Consider the following 20,062-nt stretch of genomic DNA (forward strand, 5'->3'; position numbering starts at 1 on the left):
TCAGAGTATATGGCTTTTTTGCTCAATTCTGTGAGAATGGCGCTGTATCACGTTCTAGCTGGCCCCTTTTTTAGGTCGAATCTATAGCGGGAGTGCGCATGCGCTGCTCAATTTGCGAGGCATGCAATAATGGAGTATGGGGTGGAAGCTCCGCCCACTCTCTGCCCATGTTTTTTGTATTTTTTTGGAATTTTTTTAATTGTTTTTTTATGAACAAAACAGCGTGACACTTGATTGTACAGTTTTCCCGTATCCCCTGGGCCCATGTTTTAATTGGCTCGTGTCATTGTCTTTCGTAAATGCTGCCTTCCGATTGATTATGAGGCTTGTTAGTCCCTCCTTATTATGCCCATGTCGTCATTTGTACCCACCAATGGCTACTGGCCCCTTTAATTCGAGTGTTACACCATATGGTACGTGTTATTTAGACTGTGATCACGACTTTGTACTGCCTTCTCGCCCCCTTCTCCCCCTTACCCCCGCCAGCACTCCAGTTGTCGGTGCTCTCCCCCGTTGTCCGTGATGCAATGCAATAGGTCTTGCGTAAATGCGAGTCCTATTGCATTGCAAATGCTTGTTTCTGTATCAGCCTGCCACAGATCCAACCCTCTCTGGGAGGAGTCAGCCTCGCTTGTCGCTCAGTGCACTTCTGGGTGTACCTTAACTCCCCGATACTCTCAACAATCATTAGGTGTCCCTGACCTCTGCATCTCCATCGTAAGCACAAACATGTAGGACTATTAAGGCTCACTTCTTACAGGACTTGCACTGTCCGCCACATGGGGTGAGGTTCTGTATTATCCTGAGGACTTCTTGTTTGTACTCACTTTTTTGGCTTATGTCTTGTGACCTTTTTGTTTGAAATTCTTTAGAACTTTAGTGGTTAGTTAGGGCTCATAATGAAAGTGTCAGTGCTGGCTGTAAGCAATGTCAGGGCATGGAACATGCACTGACTGGATAGTAGAACTGTAGTGACATTTTGTAGTGTAAATGCCATCCTGTGATGCCTATGACGCTTATAATAGTAACATTCAAACCTGATTTACTGATGCGGAGGGCATTAAAGTGGATGAAATGTGAGAACAACTACACAGCTATTGTAATTTGTTCAAAACACAATAAAATATGTTTAGGAAAAAAACCTTTGGAACACAAGCATGATGTTATCTAGTCAGGCATTTGAAATCAGGGTCTAGGCTCCAACTTGGGACAGTAGAGACATATGCAGTAGACAGGAATGGACATTAAAGCTCTGTCTTCTCTTCAGTCCAATAACTGGTCACAACTGGGTACTCTCCACTTCCAAAATGCAGATTTCAATTCTGATTCATGCAGTCCGGCATACTTGACTGGACTGACTCTATAACTTGCTCTCAGTACCTCAGTGATCACAGTTTACCATTCCTGTCCCACATAAGGATGTCCACCATTTCGTGCATTGTAAACATTCCAGTCTGCAATGGAAGCCTCTAAATGTGTTGGAAAACCTTCCCTGAATATTGAATGTGCAGCAATGTCTGTTATCACTGCATTCAAATGTAGGTGATACACTATAGCTCACTGAAATACAAAATATCCTCCTTCTTGGGCTTAGTCCCACAGAGGGCATCAAGGACTCTTTGAGTGGAATGTAAATGTAGGAACTCAGGAACTCAGACACAATCAGATGGCTCAATAAGGCCTTGTAAATAAGGGAAAGCCACAGAAACTTCACTAAAAGTGACGTTCCCATGGTGATAGTGGCTTGTACATATGCACCCAAATGTCTCAAATTTCAGCATGTGGTTGTGCTATCGTGCTGCGCACCGAGCCATCTTAGGTGCAAATTAGCCACACCTTTTTGGCATTCATCGTACCCCAGACAGAGCGGAGCGGCGGACTGATCAAGATCACACAACACACTTCCCCTGGATCTCCAGAATATTACACGTACTGGGGATTCCATTTTATGAGTTAGTCCACTATTAGGACAACCATTTTTCATACATCGTTCCGGAAGGGACTCTAGAAATAGTTTGGACCTTTTCTTTTTAAATTGAAAAAGTCCAGTAGGATGAAGCACTTGTCGGCTGCATTGTTTTGGACACATATTGTATGAGAATTTATCTTCAAGTAAAAACATTGAGGAAGACTCTGACTCTTGTGGACTGGATCTGATCATTTCATCATAACTTTATCAAGAAGAGCCTTACCACCATAAACTGTACTGTGTGTGCTGGAGTGCAATTTCTTTTCTGCCTTGAAAATAAGGCAAAGCGCCTATCGCCACCTCAGCATCACTGAAAGTGACGTGGTGGCAATAGGAGCTTGTAAATATGCCCCTTCATCTCTTCTCGATGGTCATGGCCTCTAGAATGTCAAAGCATAAAAAGATTCTCTCCTAATAAAAACATGCACAGATATTGCTTTGATTGTGGTCTTCACTATGCAGTAGACTAAGATATGCTGGGGAGCAGTTGCACTCTAGTGATGGGGAGCAGTTGCACTCTGGTGATGCACATGCCCTTGTCATTGGTTGTCATTTCTAGAACTGAGTTAAGGTAGGTTCTCAACATTGCTAGTAGTCTATCTCCTTCTCTTCTGCTCGCTGCAATAGTAGACTTCCTAGCCACAAAGCCTATGCTTGGTTCTACAAGAAGTGATCAACAGAGTTCTTCCCGTGGTTCACTGCTTCCTCTGTGCTCATGCTCATGCACAAAGCTTCACTGATGAAACTATTGTAATGATAACCTGGTCTCAAACAACAGCTTGTGTGTCCAGGTTATAGCAGACAATACCAAGTTAACAAGCCATTCAGATGCTGACCTGCAATTGCAAATTTTTAAGGAGCCAGCCTAATCTGTATGCCTTTTTAGCTGCGCACATGTATCCTTATTATATGCAGTGTTTAAAATGTACATTGATAGTAGAAACCCCATGATACGCCCAAGGGATGTACATTGGCATGTCTTAGCCTGTCACAGACAGTTGCATGGAATGCAGCTCATATTCCTGAGCTAAATACATGGTATGAGGGATGGGCAAAGAAAACATCACTTTGTCACAAGCTTAGATACTAGATTGCACTTGATCAAGTGAGGGACACTCCTAGGTCTCCTATTTGTAATTTGTAGTGTTTGTGGGTCAAATCTAGCTACACAACAATCTGAACTATGCCAGCCTTTCATGTTAAGGGTGGTCAAAGAGCAGCACTCTGGTTTACATATGTGTTCTAGAGAAAGCCACAATCCCGGGTCTGCTCAACACATACTCCAACATACTGAGATCTTATCCCCTCAGGCACATGCATACAATTTCTCACAGTCGTAGGCAATTGAGGCAGTCCAATAATGACAGAAGCCACACATTGTGTGAGGGAGGTCAGAAGGCACTGTACCCACTGTGATTATGGATAAACGTTTGCAGAGCGTTCACCTTTTTGATATAAGCCACTTTGAGCATTCCTGCAAAATGAAACACGAACACTAAAGAAGTGGCCAAGGGCATGGCCACTGGTCTCATCTGAAACAAGTAATGTGCTACCTGCCCATCCCCCACATACTGTGTCCAATCTTTACCAAAACCCACAAGGCCCCGCAACAGCCTCTTCCTGGCTAGAAGAGATGCATATTCTGTTCTGGTGCTATGGGATGTGTGCGACCGTAATCATGGAGCCAGAGAGACTATGAGCAGTATGGAATGCTAGTTCCCAAGGGAATGTACTCACTGTCTGAGGAGGATGAGCCTTCTCAAAAGTGATGCTGATGCCCACGAACAATTACATCTTGTAAGGTATAATCCAGCCCCACTCCATATTTTCCCTGTGAGAGATATAGACACTGTTAGAGCAGTACCTCTATCGTGAGTACAACAATCTCATGAATACTGCACAATGAATTCCTACTTTTCAGCAGGAATACCAGTGGAGCTCCTCCCCCACAGCAGTTACTACCCCCATCATTGCTTCCAAGGCCCAAAAGGTTTGCTGAGCTTTCTAAGCTTTGCTGCTGCTCGGCACCCAATGAGCCTTGCTGCTTGCCATGACATTTATAAGAGTGGGGGGGTTGGCTCGTTCGTGGCACCCAGGCTGAGCCTCTTTTACAAAACTACCAACAGTTGTGGTGTCTAGGTGCTGAAATCAAATAATTATTTTTTACTGTAAGAACCACATTTCCCAATATGGTGACCTTCGTGATTTATTTCACACTCAGTTCTCTGTTTGGAAAACAGTTACACACATTTATCGCATGCCTTTTTTGATGGGCGACCTTTTTTTCTTTTTTTCCCATATAAACATTTTACAATGGTGATTGAAGATACTCAAACAATAATATTTACAAGAAAAAGCAATACAATTGTGAAAAAGGCACTACAATGAACGCATTGTTACCAAGCGTTCCATTACAACGCAAGTCATTACAATGACTTGCTTTAGGAAACGCATTGTTGGATTTTGAATCCATCACCTTCCCTACTGTTGCACAGACTGGAGTTGGAATAGTAAATTATACTATTCCAAAGTCCAGTGCTTCCCTAAGGCAAATCGTTGTAACGACTTGCGTTGTAATGGAATGCTTAGTATTTCCCCATGTTGTAAAGGCATGCATTGTAAAAGCATGCGTGAATACATCATACATCCGTGCTCAATACTGAAAGCATTCCATGAACCACACAAACCCAGTGTTTGGCCACATGCTACTGAGGACTCAAGTCCAGGAGAGCATGGTCTCTCAACAGCATTAGCACTGCCATTTACCCTCAAGTGAAATTTTCCACAAAGATTTGGGAGGCCTTAAATTATCAAAAGCATACCAAACATGCAGCGCCCAGGCCTGAAAAGCATGTTTCCCTCTCAACAGTTCCAACATATGTAATTCTTCCTAGTGCATAGGAGACAGAAACCTCTCATAGTTGTGCTAACTGTGAAGCTTTTGCATTAATACAACTCTACTGAAAATCAAATGCTAAAAAAGTATGTACTTTGGCAGTTCAATGAACTTGTGGTAGGAGCTGATTCCCTGGGATCTGAAGCAATATGAAATAAGCCATGATTTAGAGTTTGTCAGGAAGGCTATTTTGTCACAGCATAGTACCCCAAACCCTCAGTCTGCCTGCCCGATTTAGGGGCAGGCTGACTGAAAGCATGTTGTCGACACACCAAACTGGTCCTTCATTGTCGACATAATCCTTCGAGGGCCCCACAGAGTCCTGGCCTTCACAGGTTAACCACCCGGCCTCCCGTCCAATTTAGGGTGGGAGATGGGATGGCGTTTTTCCTGCTGTGTGTCCCGGGATACAGTAAAGAATACAAAAATAATGATTATTGTGGCAATGGCTTTTCATTTTTTTCAAAAACAAATTCCCACTTTGAGAGTTTGTTTTTGAAAAATTTAAACCTGTGTAAAGGTTTGATGTTTGGCCGTCGTCTTGTCTGTCTCATTTTTGCACCATTGACAGGAACCACTGTTATTGCTGAAGATTGTCCGTGGGGGTGGTGAGCAACTCTAAAGTTGGAAGGTGGAGTTCCCTTGGGTTGGCGGGGGCAATGTCAGTTGGAAATGCAGATTTGCATAGTTTTACTCTACAAAGAGGAAATGTTTTTCTGTGAGAAACATCATCTCACATTTCTTGTGAAGTTTGGGGGTTCTCCCTAACTATTTTCACTCAGTCAACATGAGTTGCTGTATTTTCAGGACCAACTTCACAAGTTTCTTCACAGTGATAATGATCCTCAACATGTTTGTCAATGTTCATAAATGTTGCAGTTTGTGCCTGATCCGTGCAAGTGCAAAACTCTTGATTGTCTCCCTTTCTTGCCCCAAGCACAAAGTTACAAGCTGTGTCATCACTATTGTATTTGTAGTTTAATATAACTTTAAAATGACATCTTTATGATTTTGGAAATTATGATGCCGACTTTGGAATCAAACATGTGTTTTTGGTACCACTAGCTTGCACTTTTATGTGCAAAGACTGTTGGGAATTAGTCCCACTTTCGTTATTGGGTTACAATCCAAAAGTCGGTAGTAGTGTTTTTTGGAGGGTCGCACTTCAGAAAGGTATACAATCAGACTGGACAGTCACAAATATGGTTAATTCTCATATTTATCCCAGACAGTAGAACAATTATTTATGGTGCCACTAGGGGTAGCAAATGTACCCTACTACCTTGGGTACACAAATGCGCAGGTACTGCCAACAGTCACTGTGCAACAGAGACAAACCTAGTTATACCCCGGCACTCTAGATATCAGATCTTTTCTCATGTACAACCTTAATAAGCTGTCGCACACAAAACCATGTAATCAATATATCACTGGTCAAACAACAAAGAATCTTAGAGGGCTTTTATACTTTCAAGTACCAAATACTAGAATGCTCATTAGTGCACAGGAACAAACACCATTGGTATCTGAATTTGGGCTTCCACTCAAGAATACGCTTTGGACATCCTTCAAACAGACATATTTAAGCACCTTTGAGCTACATATCCACTTAATACATGAAGAAGCAGGATCGGTCATTATCACGAACATTATTTCTTGTCTTGAAAGCCTTGAGAAAGTCACTGGATGTGACAAAACACGTGTCGGCTGTTCTCGCGTATCTTGATCAGGACTGTACAACTGTGAATTTTCTGTACAACTTTTCCCACATCTATATGTTCTCGGCAACAGGGGTCTTTTTGCAGTCTTGATTGAATTTGTGATGTCTCAAAAGTAAAGAAAATAACCACCTATCTTTGTTGTTTGACCAGTGATATATTGATTGCATGGTTTTGTGAAGACAGCTTATTAAGGTTGTACTTGAGAAAAGATTTGATATCTAGAGTGCCGGGGTCTAATTAGGTGTGTCACCTTTCATTATTGTTGCACTTTCTGCTAGTGCACAAACTAATAACTGAATAAATTTGATTGCCAACACTATCAGTACTGATCCTAGTTACTCAGTCACTGTCCCATGTCCCAGTACCACCAGTGCCAGTTGCTGAATGTCAACCCCCAGCAATGGGCGTACTATAAATGTAGGTTTTAGTAACTAATGTTGGCGATAGTTCCCCATCAACCCCTTTCAAGATTTAGAAACTTAGGTGTTCATTTAAGCACAGGCTGCAGGCCTGCCGCACCTCTGTCACCTTATATGAGGCATTGCCACATTATTTTAACACATATATCTCCTGCAAGAGAAATGGCTCTCATTTACATAACAAGGGCCCTTTCAAGGAAAAAAATAATAATCTGTAATGGCAGCTCCACCATGCAATTTTGACATGATGGACCTGTTATCTCTTTGTTATTCCACGATACAGACTTTCAAAGTGGGAGTTCATTTAAAAAAGTAACTTAATTATTATCCGCCCCAAGTGTTGTTTTTTTCCTGCTAGTCAGACGGATATTTCATGGTTTTTTGTGTCCATGACTATCATGGTTAACCCAGTGGTGCAGAACAGAATGAGCACTAGTGGAAATATCATGAGAAGAGCGACTTTAATTGGAAAATCTTTCTATGTGGCATTTCCAAGGCTATGATGTCACAAGGTGGACCCAAAAGCAACTCTGCCATCTGGAACACTGACTTTCCCTTCATTCTAAATGAGGCATTAGAAGGCCCGGGTTGGTGGTCAGGACAACTTTGTCTTCTTGGTAGATATTCCATTACTCCTATCTTTAACAACCATCCCTAAATCAACATCAGTGCAGGACCATGAAGGCATGGTTTAGTAAATTATTGCCAGATGTTCTTTGAAACTAGGTGCAAAAATCAGTCTCAATTACATATTGAATTCTTGTGACCAGCATTTAATTTTGTGAACCAACCTATGCACTAATAGGCTGGATCACAAAATAACAAATCACAGGGGGTCACAGGATAACTTATCTAATTCATATTCATTAGGTAGGTCAGAATTTGCAACCCACTGTGACTGGCTACAATCAGAGGGATGGTGGACTGCATGGGACACTAGACCAACATAATGGTGATTTTTTTCCAAAATGCGAAAGTTATTGGAAAAATAAATATCCTGTGTTCCATAATGGGATGGGACTGCCTTTAAAAAACATAAGTTTTCCATTTTGAAAACTTCAGTGAGAGCAGGCAGGGCCAACTCCCCCTAAAGGTGGGGACCCTTTCCCTTTTGCTAATCACTTACCACCACAAACTTGGCCTTGGTGACTGATCGACAATTTGAAACCATAGTTAGTGCTGCAAACAAATGATATATATTGGTAACTAAACTCAATTTGGAAGGAACACTACTAACGTGCTCATTTCAAATCACAATTTGGGTATGATTTCTAAACTGGTTTTGGGATTCTAAATTAGTTTTAATGAATTGCACAATAGGGCTAGTATGGATTTTTAGCAGTTGCAAACTGTGGTTGAAAAGCCCCTTTTAACATCTGACTCTTCATCACCAGTATTGCCAGTACCACCATTACTTGTTGTGGGACAGGCTCAGGTATTGGTACATGGCAACAGAGCTGATTTGGTTGGGTGTAGAAATCTCAATAGGTTGGTGAAGGGGTATGGAAGTTGTCATTTATAAAACTGAATGGGCCCTGACAACAGATTGTGAGTCTGTTAACTCCTGGGTTGGTTGGTTTCTTGAAAAGGAGCTAGTCCTGCCTGTGTCTGGATGGCTCTTGGGACTAGGTCAGGGACACTGTGCCTATTATCTTTAAGGATGAACTGGGCCAGACTTTGTGGACTGCATGGATGAAAAAGGAGACTGCTTGACTCACCCTTAGCTCAATGGCTCCGCGGATTGGCTCAAGAATACATACATTACCTTTAGGGCTTGAGTACATGTAGGTGTTGATGCTAGGTTTGAATTCTTGGATTTTTATTAGAGATATGTGGAGAATGTCGTCTCTAGGCCCTAATACAATCAGGATGGCACAGATGAATGGAATTTCAGTGAACCCAGGGAATTGACTCACAGTCAGACCATTGATCGTTCAAGTGAATGGTGCAAGGTACAAATCCAATCACGTTCAAGGCTGGGTGACTCCGTAGACAAAAGCAGATATACAGAGCATGGGTCCTGAGTATCTAGATGGTTTTGGGGATCGACCCAACTACAGAGAGATTGTTATTGTAAGTATGTTGTTGGCTCAGAGGCTCGTCAAATATATATTGAGCCTGCCTCCTCTATTACCTGGTGATTTAGGGGCTTGACAGATATATTTATGGCTTACTATCTCAGAGTATGGATGAGCTTGGGAAATTGGAATGGGGATACAAAGTCTGTCACTACAAATGTTGGGTATGTATAGGGACATAGACTGTGATTTTAGGGATTCGAGCAGCCTAAGGAATAATCATAGGGTAGAAAGCATTTCGGGGCAGATTTATGTTGCACTTGCGCCACTTTTGCGCCGTCGTTTCGTCACTTTTGTGACGCAGCAGCGGCGCAAATCCTGCGCCATGGTGCGGGGTATTTACAACGTGACGCATCTGGGAGATGCGTCACGTTGTAAAGCCCTGCGCCACATGTAGGCGTTCCAGGGCAGGTGGGGGCGTTCCGGCGCAGGAACGCCTCCTAAAAGTGGCTGAGTGAAATCTACAAGATTTCACTCAGTCACTTTTAGGCCCATGCTGCGTCAAAACCCTGCGCCTGCTTGTAGCAGGCGTAAGGATTGACGCAGCATTGTACAGATAGGGCCCCCCAGAACATTGCTGGAGCTGCGTCGCGCTTGCGACGCAACTCCAGCAATGCGCCACTTTTACGGCACAGATGCGTCACGCATCTGTGCCGTTTTTGCCCCATGGTGCGCCGCATTATAAATGCGGCGCATCCATGGTGGCGCAGCTGTGGCGCATAATAATTGGCGCATCCCTGCTGATATGCAGGGATGCGTCAGTTATTATAAATCTGCCCCTTCATGTCTAGACAGACATTTGACAGACTACTTCGGCGTTTGTCACCTCTATGGCTGGCTAGCTCAGAAGTCTTGCAAGTGTGCTGTAGGAATGAATTTCATAGAGGACTGACAAACACTACGGATATAAAGCCTTTTTCATCCTGAGTGAAGGGAGCAGCTTCATATTGCATTTAATTTCTTGAGGTCATGAAAATGAAGCACAAGGACACAGAACATATCATCTTTAGTGCTGGGAAGACGAAGAGGGCTGACCCAAACAACAATATTTTGCACATAAAAAGCAAAATATGAGACAACTTCATAGCATGCGTTTTTTCCTTGAATATTATTTTCACAAAATTGTCTAAAGTCAATCATCTTCTTTTCATTCACTCTGCAGGCGTTGTGAATTGCTTTCCGATTACAGTTGAACCTGTCCTTCACTGTAACACCTTGAACGCAGTGTTTCATCAAAAAGTGGCCGGCCTCTACTATTGTGTGAATGCTGCTCTCCACTCTTCACAGTGTCTTCTGAGGGACTTTTACAGAAGGGCTGGAGGAAATTGCAACCCCTCCACCTGACCTGACAATTGCAGTTTTTGAGAAGGGGTTCTCTTCATCCGTGCTCTTTCCTCACAAGTGAGGATTAGCTAAACACAATTGTATGTCAGTGGTGAGGCCTGGTGGAGGTGAAGAATCCTTCTCTGGTCGATCCACCTTCTGCGTCTTTCATTTACGGCAATCCATTGAGACCCCTTGGAAATATGGCTGGGGGAAATCTATCCGAGCTGAACACATCATCCCTGTAATACAGTAGTTGATAATCTGATCTCACCCAAGGTGGCCACCGAATCAAACTCAGACACAGCCCTTGCCCACGCACTAGACGAGCGAGGTCACAGCAGAGTGACTGGCGATAATATAAAATAAGTACAAAGCACGCAGAGCGGAGGCGGAGATGAGACAACTAGCGGCAGTTGGAATATAAAGACAGTATTGGACCGAGAGGTGCAGGACAAGGTAGACCAAGTCAGCGGGAGCCAAACCAAGAAGAAGGAAGCCAAGACAAACGCTGACGATAGCCCTGAGGAAAATCCTGCAGGAACGGGACAGTAGACACAGGCAACTGATGCAGAGGAGTCAAGCTGTGGTCAACGAAGGGGAGAGGGAGACCGCTCTGGAAGTACCGTCGAGAGGACGATATGGTGATTCGAGACACCACAGCCCAGGAGGACCGTGGTAGTAGCCAAGTGGTCACTTTTCTTCTGGGGTTGGTAAAACAGTGGTGGAAAGGTGTTCAAGGGCACGGAAAGGGGAGTTAAACTCCCACACACTGTGTGAACCCCACACCCAAAACACCCCGCTGACAGTCACATCCACCTGAGTACTTAGACACAGATATAGGTATCATATATACTGATACGGGGCTGTTTTTATCTCCTTTTGAGCCTCTACAAGATAATCCCACGGGCCACCAGAAGACTATAGCCACTGGAAAATCAGAAACCTTTGACAATCCCATGGAATTTATGAGATAGACGATGAAAATGAAGGAAGTGCTGACCAATCTCCCCCTTATGTTTCCTTTTCTGTACGACTATCAGTAACGTTTTTTTTTGTTTCACAAAGGAGATACATAACTGCAATAAAAACAAAAAGTCTTAAAAGCACCTTTTGCCCTTCAGTGTGTCCCTCTGACCCATTAACCAATCACATTCCCCTATTTCGATCCTGGAGCCAAGCTTTAAGCCCCCTTGGCTTTTGTTATATGTGCTCAATAAATCAAACACCCAGTGAAGACCAGAAGCCTAGGGGCATATTTATGGCTGGGCTTGCATCGCTTTTGCACCACGCAACATGCTGCATATGTGACGCAAGCCCATAATGCAATTTATGAAGCCATGCAAGGCCACTTTGTGTGGCTCTGAGTGGCTTCATAAATCCAGGATAACGCAGCTCAAATCACTGCGTTGCATTAATGTGCCCTGGGAAGGCATTCCATGGGCGTTGCATGGGTGTTCCCACACAACTCTCATGGGTTTTGAGGCATTCCCAGACTTACCATTGCTGCTAGACCTGAGATTGCGCCAAAGAGATACACCTTCCCTGTTGAGGCATAATAAGAGAAATATCCTTATTTCTCCATTGCCATTTAAAGTGTGAAATATTCGAACTAAACAGATGCAATAAAATAACCTGATTTTACCATTACTTGCTGGAAATCAGGGTCTGCTTCACTCTATCCTAAAAGTAAGTAAAAACACTAATTACTTTACTATACAATATATGTTCAAGAATTGTTACTTCAATCAAATTTAGGTTATACACAGAAATTAGTTTTCTATTTACACTCAGGAGGATAACAGTATTTCTGCAAACTCAGTACAGGTTCCATGCCCTCCACTTCCTTCCCTACCTCCTTGTCATGGCAGGTTTGGTTTGTAATCCTTAACATCTCTAGCAGCCCACGTGCACCACGCCCACCTGGGTCGAATGGACCTGCTCCTCATCTAACAGTGTCTGTAAGTGACAGGGTGAGTGTAAGTGTGAATTTGTTTAGGTGATTGAGCTGTGAGTGGACAGAAGAGTCTGATGTCATAGAGACATCAGGTAGGAAACAATAATGCAATATCACCCATGAGAATTTCCATATCATATATGAAATCATGGCTGCGCTGTGAAAGATATGAGTTTAACAAAACAACAATGTCTCAACTGGATGTCATTTAAAAGACAAATTTCAAAGCAATAATGAAATCACAAGGGGAAGGAAGGGAGACCACTAAGAAATTCATGAAAAAAGTATATTGTAAGTAGTTAGAACAGCACTACGGTACAATAAAAGTACAAATGACCAAAACACACAAGTGAGCACTGGGCGTGCTAGTGATGGTGAACGGCGCAGTGAACACAATAGGTGAAGACAGCGTGAACGGCGATGAAATAATAATGACAATGTGGTCATAAGAATATAACTATATACAATCTAATTTAAATAATTTTACAAGTGACCACAGAAAAGCCAAAGTTCTTTGCTGAGGGTTGTCGACGGCGTTTCAGCCTGATTGATTTCAGGCCATCATCAGGACAATGGTCATAAATAAACGTGTGCTCTGAGGAAAGGAAAAAAGAAAAGGGAGGATTTTGAGTTATCTCAAAGAGAAAGGCCCAAACAGAAACGTAACCCCAAGAATGAGGGAGAAAGGAGAAAAATACCTGGACGTAGTACAGGTAAATACGGAGAATCCAATAAAGATAAATCTGGATGCAAATCAGCGTGTAATCTAAGGGGGAACAGAAGGGCGAAGGGAGCAGGATTAGTAACCAAAATCATAAGTATAAAGGGAGGGAAACAAAGGGGGGTTGTACTTGTAGTTACCAGTAGATTAGTAATCAGGGGTAAACATCACTGGGGTCTGCAACCGGAAACCACTCGAAGTCCGGGAGCCAGGTGTAGGCATCAAAAAGGTACGTGCCTAAAGGGACGGAAGGGGAGAGGGGAATGAAGCGGAGTGTGTCTAAGATAATAAGGAGCGGAAAAGTACACGGCTCCTACATTGTATAATCTTACCTCGGGGGAAGAATCAAAACTGAGTAAATCGAAGGGCTGGACCAAATCTTCAAAGAAAGCGGGACGGAGCGGGCGAATCAAGCGTCCATGCCGGTAGCAGCAAAACCCTTCGCAACACTGTTAAGAGTCAGTTACAGCATGTCACGTGATCGGGACAAACCCGGGAAAGGCTAGAGCTATGGCTGACATGAGTTGAATAGTGCCCCGGGGGGACAATTTAGAAGAGGAGAAAAGTAAGAAGGAGAAACGGACATGCGGGAAAAAAAAAAAAAAAAAAAAACCACCGAGGGTGAGCGGTTCGAGGCTGGTATTAACCGCATTGGGAGAAATAGTAATTATTATTTATTTATATTGCAAGTCACCGTTAAATAAAAATTCAAATTACATTTATTAGAAAGGAGAAAAGAAAGGGTGGGGTTTGGGTGTGTTAGAAAAGGCACCAGGAACAAATTGAGAAGGGGATGCGGGAAGGACGGGGTGGAGTGGAGTGGGGGGGGTGGGTTTGTGGGGGGGTTTTGGTATGGGGGTGTTAAAAGGGGGGGGGGAGGGGAGGGGGGGAAGGGGCGGGGCAGTGATACAGGAAAAAACAAGGTATAAATCAATTAAGGACTTGATTACATCAATCTGAGGTTGGATAAACAATTCCACCATAGTGACATGTTTAACAATCATGTTTTGGGATACATCGCATACACATTAACAATCGAGATACAATAACGTCCTATAATAGTAATCAAAAACAAGTCTAGTGATAGAGAGAGAGGGGGAGGGGGGGGTAGAAAGGGGGGGGGGAAGAAGGGGTAGGGGGAAGAACAGGGGAGGGGGAGGGGAAAAAAGGAAAAATGACAACGTAAGTGAACCAGTGGGTAATTCGGAGTTCAATGGGTCATATGTTAAAAAACATGTCAGAGCAAGTAATCAAAGGGGAAGTTAAGATGTGTTGGTGACTGTATTCCATTCATCCAAAGTATTCAAACCATGATTGACTGAGTCACAGCGTGCGATCCATCGGCATTCACATTTGTTCAGCAAGAGTTGAAGATTACCCCCTCGTAGTGGGAGTATTGGGCGATCAATAACTTGCCAGATCAAGTCGGTTTCTGAATGGTTTTTTTCTCTGTAATGTACAACAAGAGGTGCCGTTTCGACATTGCATCGTATGCGGCTTTGATGTTGAAAAATCCGTTGTTTTCCCATCTGTGTGGTTTGGCCGATGTAAAGAAGATTACACGGACAACGGATGGCATAGATAACATTGTTGGTACGACAATTGGAGAAAGTTTTCAATTGGTATGTGTGGTCTGATGTAACAAAGTCCTTGGTGTTATGCGAAAGATTACAGGCAGCACATGTTTGGCATTTGTAATGGCCTATAACTGGAGGAAGACCCCAGAGGGTAGTTACAGATTGGTTCTTCTTTTCTTTTATGGGCCATGTGATGGCATGGACCAATTTGTCTGACAGATTGATACCCCTTTTGTATGAGAACAGTGGGGGTTCTTTGAATTGAGCATGAGTACGAAGGGTCAACCAGTTTTTTATTATCACTTTGCTAACCAGATTGCTTAAAGGGCTATAATTAGAAACAAAAGGGATGCGCAAATTGGTTTTTTTCTCTGAGGGGGCTAGTAGGATTTCCCTGTGGCAATACCAAGCTCGTTTTTGAGACGATGCGTTTTGGGTAACCTCTTGAGACCAATTTTTCAGATAGAATCGCAGCTTCCCTGAAATAGTCCTTTCGCCATTTGCAATTTCTTCGAATTCGAAGGAACTGGCCATAAGGTAAACCATCTCTTAGGCCTCTTGGGTGATAGCTGGAATACATCAAAAGGGTGTTGCGTTCAGTAGGCTTGCGATAGAGATTAGTACCTATGGAGCCTTCTTCTGCATGCAATGTAAGGTCAAGGAAGGGAAGGTCATTAGTCCTAACATCACTGGTGAATTTGAGATGTTTTTGAGAATTATTCAGCCAAGTCATAAAGGATACAAGATGTTCATTGTACCCCGCCAAAGTAGGAGAATGTCGTCTATATAACGATGCCATCGATTGATCCTACTGAGGAAAGGATTCAAGGAAGTGAGAAAAATAGTGGTTTCCAAATGGTGAACATATAGTATCGCAAAATTTGGAGCAAAACAAGCCCCCATTGCTACACCTTTAATCTGTAGAAAAAAGGTTTCTTTGTACAAAAAATAATTGTTGGTAAGTGCAATGTGTAGCAAGTCCATGAGAAAGTCTGTCGGGATGCGAGTAGGTCTAGGATGGGTGTCTAAAAGTGACCTTATGACAGTGAGGCCCTCTAAGTGGGGTATGTTGGTGTATAAAGATTCAATATCTAGACCTACCATTAGGTCATGATCACTGTCAAAGGAAAGATTCTCAATAATGTTGATTAAGTGTGTACTGTCCTTGATAAAAGTATCTGTCAAAGGAACAAAGGTTTTTAAAAAGGAATCGATATATTTTCCTAGTGGCTCCAGAATGGAGCCACACCCAGACACTATTGGGCGTCCTGGGGGATTGGCAGCGTCTTTATGGACTTTGGGTAGTACATAAATGACTGGGGTGCGAGGATATGTGTTGTTTAGAAAAAGAAATTCTTTTTTGGAGATGATATCTAAGAGTAAGGCTTGGGTAGTGACTGTCTGTATTTTTTTACGGATATCTGAGAGGGGATCTCCTGGCAAAGAGCGATAGTGGGCAGTGTTATTAAGCTGACGTAAGATCTCGGTATCATATTTATCTATGTCCATAATCACGATGCCGCCACCCTTATCTGCTGGTTTTATAACTATTTGTGAGTTTTCGCTAAGGTTTTTAAGAGCGTGTTCTAACTACTTACAATATACTTTTTTCATGAATTTCTTAGTGGTCTCCCTTCCTTCCCCTTGTGATTTCATTATTGCTTTGAAATTTGTCTTTTAAATGACATCCAGTTGAGACATTGTTGTTTTGTTAAACATTATTGCCCGGTCTCTGCTGGGATAACGGGCTCACTCCTGTTTTTTGTTTCTCAGTGAAAGATATGAGAGTATCATAGCGCCATATATGAGCTGTGCCCTGGAAAAACATCCTAACTTTGAAGTGACATTTTGGGAGGTCCCAGTTCCCACTGGCTGTGCCCCAGAAAAACATCCCAACTTTGAAGTGACATTTTGAGAGGTCCCAGTTCCCACTGGCTGTGCCCCAGAAAAACATCCCAACTTTGAAGTGACATTTTGAGAGGTCCCAGTTCCCACTGGCTGTGTCCCGGAAAAACATCCCAAATTTGAAGTGACATTTTGAGAGGTCCCAGTTCCCACTGGCAGTCCATTGCTGGTTCACAATCCAGGGCCCAAGTGGGATGTCCGGCTGGGCTTCCATATACATAAGCCAGGGCTCTCAAAGGAAAACTAGGAAATGAGAGAGGTGACAGCATAACACAAGTGCAAGGGGGCATGAGCGTGTTAAATTATAGATGGAAGTTCACGAGGAGACAACAGGGATTGTAACAAATATGAGTGAAAGTCATAGCTGCAAGAGAAGAGAAGAGTTACTGATTGCTGCTCTGACACAAAATGTTTATTTGGAAAATTACAAAGTCTAACAACTGTCAAAAGGGTGAATGAGTGAGAAATGTATATTTTACGGAGGGCATGGAGACACAGAGGAGGGCAGTAGAGAAGTTATATACCCCCCTTTGCGACTATACTAATGCACCCTATATATAGTGACACTACTAACATTTTTAAAAATTTTAGGCCCAATTTAGAGTTTGAGAGGCAGGGTGCTTCATCATATTTACTGAGGAGTACCCTCTCCGACAAACTCTCAGCCCGCCCACCTCAGTTCAAGGCCACTTGAACCTCATGTTTTCTGTGAGCAGAGTCCTTGTTGGCTCTGTCAACAGAAAACGTTCTCTGGCGGCCTGACAGAGTGGAGTTGTCGGAGGAAGGACCTCCCACCGTCCACCCAATTTAGAATGAATGGCGTAGTACCTTTTTTTTTTCTTGTCTGTCACCATGAGTAAAAACCTGGCAGCGACGGATAGAAATAAAAAATAATGATACTCCAAACACTGGGAGAAAATTCCCAAGGACAGGGTGTGATTAGTTTTTTTATTTTTTGGAAACAGACACATCTTTGGAGAATTTGTTTCTGAAAAACAAAAACTTTATAAAAGTTGATTGATGGCCGTTGAAAGGGGAGTCGAAATGGGACAAGCCATCCTCCAATCTTTTTAGACATTGAAAGGAAACCTCATGTCTGTAGTTCCTTTAAGATAAAGAGGACTGCTGCCACCCTCTACTGTACTCCGTCCACCAAACTCTCAATCAAGCCCTGTCACGTCTTCATTACGATTGAACTAGATTACACACAAACTATTGTTTAAAATGACTCAACCTGTAGCGAAAATATAAAAAATAGTATCTCTCTAACCAGCTGAAGCGATAGATAGATGTGCAGGAAAGAGCAGGAAAAAACATATTTTGCGATTAGTGATCAATGCGTTTGAGATGCAGTACTAAAAATAACAATGAAGCACATTTTATTTTGAAACCTCCACCATGCTGCCTTTTGCTTATTTCTGCCCCTCTGCAGACCTTAACTGGTTAAATATTCAATAACCAGGTCCACTGTAATCATATTTGGGAGCGCTGCTATGGTGAAAGCCTGAGGGACCGTAGGAGGTGGCAGCAGACACAGCAAGGCAATTAGCGGGGTGCTGCCAGATGAGGGTCAAAGACAATGGTTAATTTGTAAAAATAAAAAAATGAAGAAGTGCCGGGGCTCTAGTCAGGAGGCAGCGTGCACCAGTCCATTTCTCTTGTAAGCGCCGCCTAAAACAGAGCTCCCATGCCTACCAAAAATGAACGTTTCCTTGGTCCAATACCTTCGGATCGAGTTTGCGCTATAAGCTCCGATGTCCATGATTCAGTATTTCAGTGCCGGTGCTGAGCACCAGAAACAACCGGCTAAAATTAAACACTGGTCAAAGAGGTCACGGAATTCCAGAGCGAGATTAAGGGGCCTAAAGGAGATGCTGGTTGCAATATATTCAGAGTGCATGTATTAACAAGCGTTTGCAATGCAATCGGTCTCGACTTTGGGACCTTATAAGAATTTAGCCATGGAGTAGAAAGTATATAAATAGGGTGATTGAATAGTTACAGTTTGTGCACAGATGGAACTAACTTTAAAGCGTATTTAAAAAAATCCACATCCTGGCTGTCCAAAATAATGGTATGAAAGATGTTAATGGTGCGTGATATATAATGTCATCAATGGTGTCATTTTTGACCTATGTCATCATGTGTGAGGCAATGAGTGGTGCCTTAGGGCGAAAAATTGTTGTGGATATGCTTACGTTTAGATATTGATAGTGAAAAATGTGTTAAATTAGCTCCCGTGTCTCTGGCAGGATGTAAACGTCCACTCACACTAGTGAGGGCTCTTCTGCATTCGATAGCTGAAGCAGCAAACTGTGAATCAGCGATTGGCAGAGTCAGGGTTCCAAGCAGTAGAACAGATTACGGCCCAACTGCCACTCACAGAGCACCCTTGTCACTCCTGCCCCCTGTAGAATCTTAAGGCGCCTTCTCTTGATACAAGAGCATCATGGGAGCTCCCTTTGCTGCTGAGGATGCATGCATAGGGGTGATTTACTCTGCATCGTTACACAACACAGAACTAAATGAACACATATAGGCTGAACTAAATTAAAATCACAACTAATACATTTTGTCAAGAATAGATAATTGATACATTATAAAACGTTGGTCAATAAATTCGAATTTCGGTGAAAGATTTTATTAATAGCAATCAAAGCAGATGGGAAGGTGGACTAGCGAACACTTGGTGTACCGCTTACTTCAGAAAGGGATGTCAAATTCCTGTCCTTCTCGACTGTAATTTTTGTTATCCGCCGTAACACAGATTCACTTTATAATCCACACTCTAAGCCGCAGGCCTGTGATTATAAGGCACCTATGCTGAACCGACCACATTGGGCAGCTTAAGGCTCTTTCAAAACCAGTGACAGCTGTCGGTACCAACCCCATGTCTGGTAGTCCATCATCGGCAATCAAAGAAAAGTTCAATTGCAAGTTTTATTCTTATTTTTTTATGAATTGGTTTTATCCTTGGATGTTTTAATTATAATTAGGGCTCCCGGTTTATGGATTTTTTTTTTTTAACATTTCTGTCTGTATTTATCCATATTTATTTTTTTGTCATTTTATCTGTATAAATCTGTATTTATTTTTGTCGCAAGCAAAAAAAGACGTGCAGCTAGTATTTTTCCACATTTATTTAAATACAGTGCACACGGTTGTTATAGGTTTAGCTATATGTTTGTATGCCCCAAATTAAGTAAAAACAATAGAGTCATCTGAAAACTTTGCCACAGATTACTTGCAGTATTAGTGAGCTGCTGCTGTTTTACAATATTGAAAACACTGTCATTAGCCATGATTATTAAATGTAAACCCATTTAGAATTTAGACAAGTACACCTGTGCACTTTCAGCGACCTGAAATTAGACCCCGCCCCCGAAATTTGGCTCTAGTTGCGCCCCTGCCAACTACGGTGGCCTGCAGAGGACACGACGTGACTGTAGTTTCGCCTCTGAATTCCTTTGCTACTTGCACATGAGCGTGGAAAGCA

The 20,062-nt window shown here is 42.7% G+C and overlaps 1 protein-coding gene across 6 annotated transcripts in view; it reads right to left on the bottom strand.

Moving 5' to 3' along the window:
• Positions 1–20,062, bottom strand: part of LOC146811135 (uncharacterized) — a 469,768-nt gene that overhangs the window by 20,848 nt on the left and 428,858 nt on the right. For 2 of the 6 annotated variants that reach the window (XM_085618203.1, XM_085618202.1), the window contains one exon: positions 12,052–12,089. The exons of 3 other annotated variants lie outside the window; for them this stretch is intronic. In XM_085618203.1, the coding sequence (XP_085474329.1) occupies positions 12,054–12,089 (36 nt within the window). In that variant the 3' untranslated portion in view covers positions 12,052–12,053. Of the gene's footprint in view, positions 1–3,706; positions 3,801–12,051; positions 12,090–20,062 lie in introns of all 6 variants that reach the window. One more of the 6 variants, XM_085618201.1, reaches the window with a different exon arrangement.

The sequence above is a fragment of the Triturus cristatus genome, chromosome 7, assembly GCF_964204655.1.
Source record: "Triturus cristatus chromosome 7, aTriCri1.1, whole genome shotgun sequence".
In the NCBI taxonomy this organism is placed as follows: domain Eukaryota; kingdom Metazoa; phylum Chordata; class Amphibia; order Caudata; family Salamandridae; genus Triturus; species Triturus cristatus.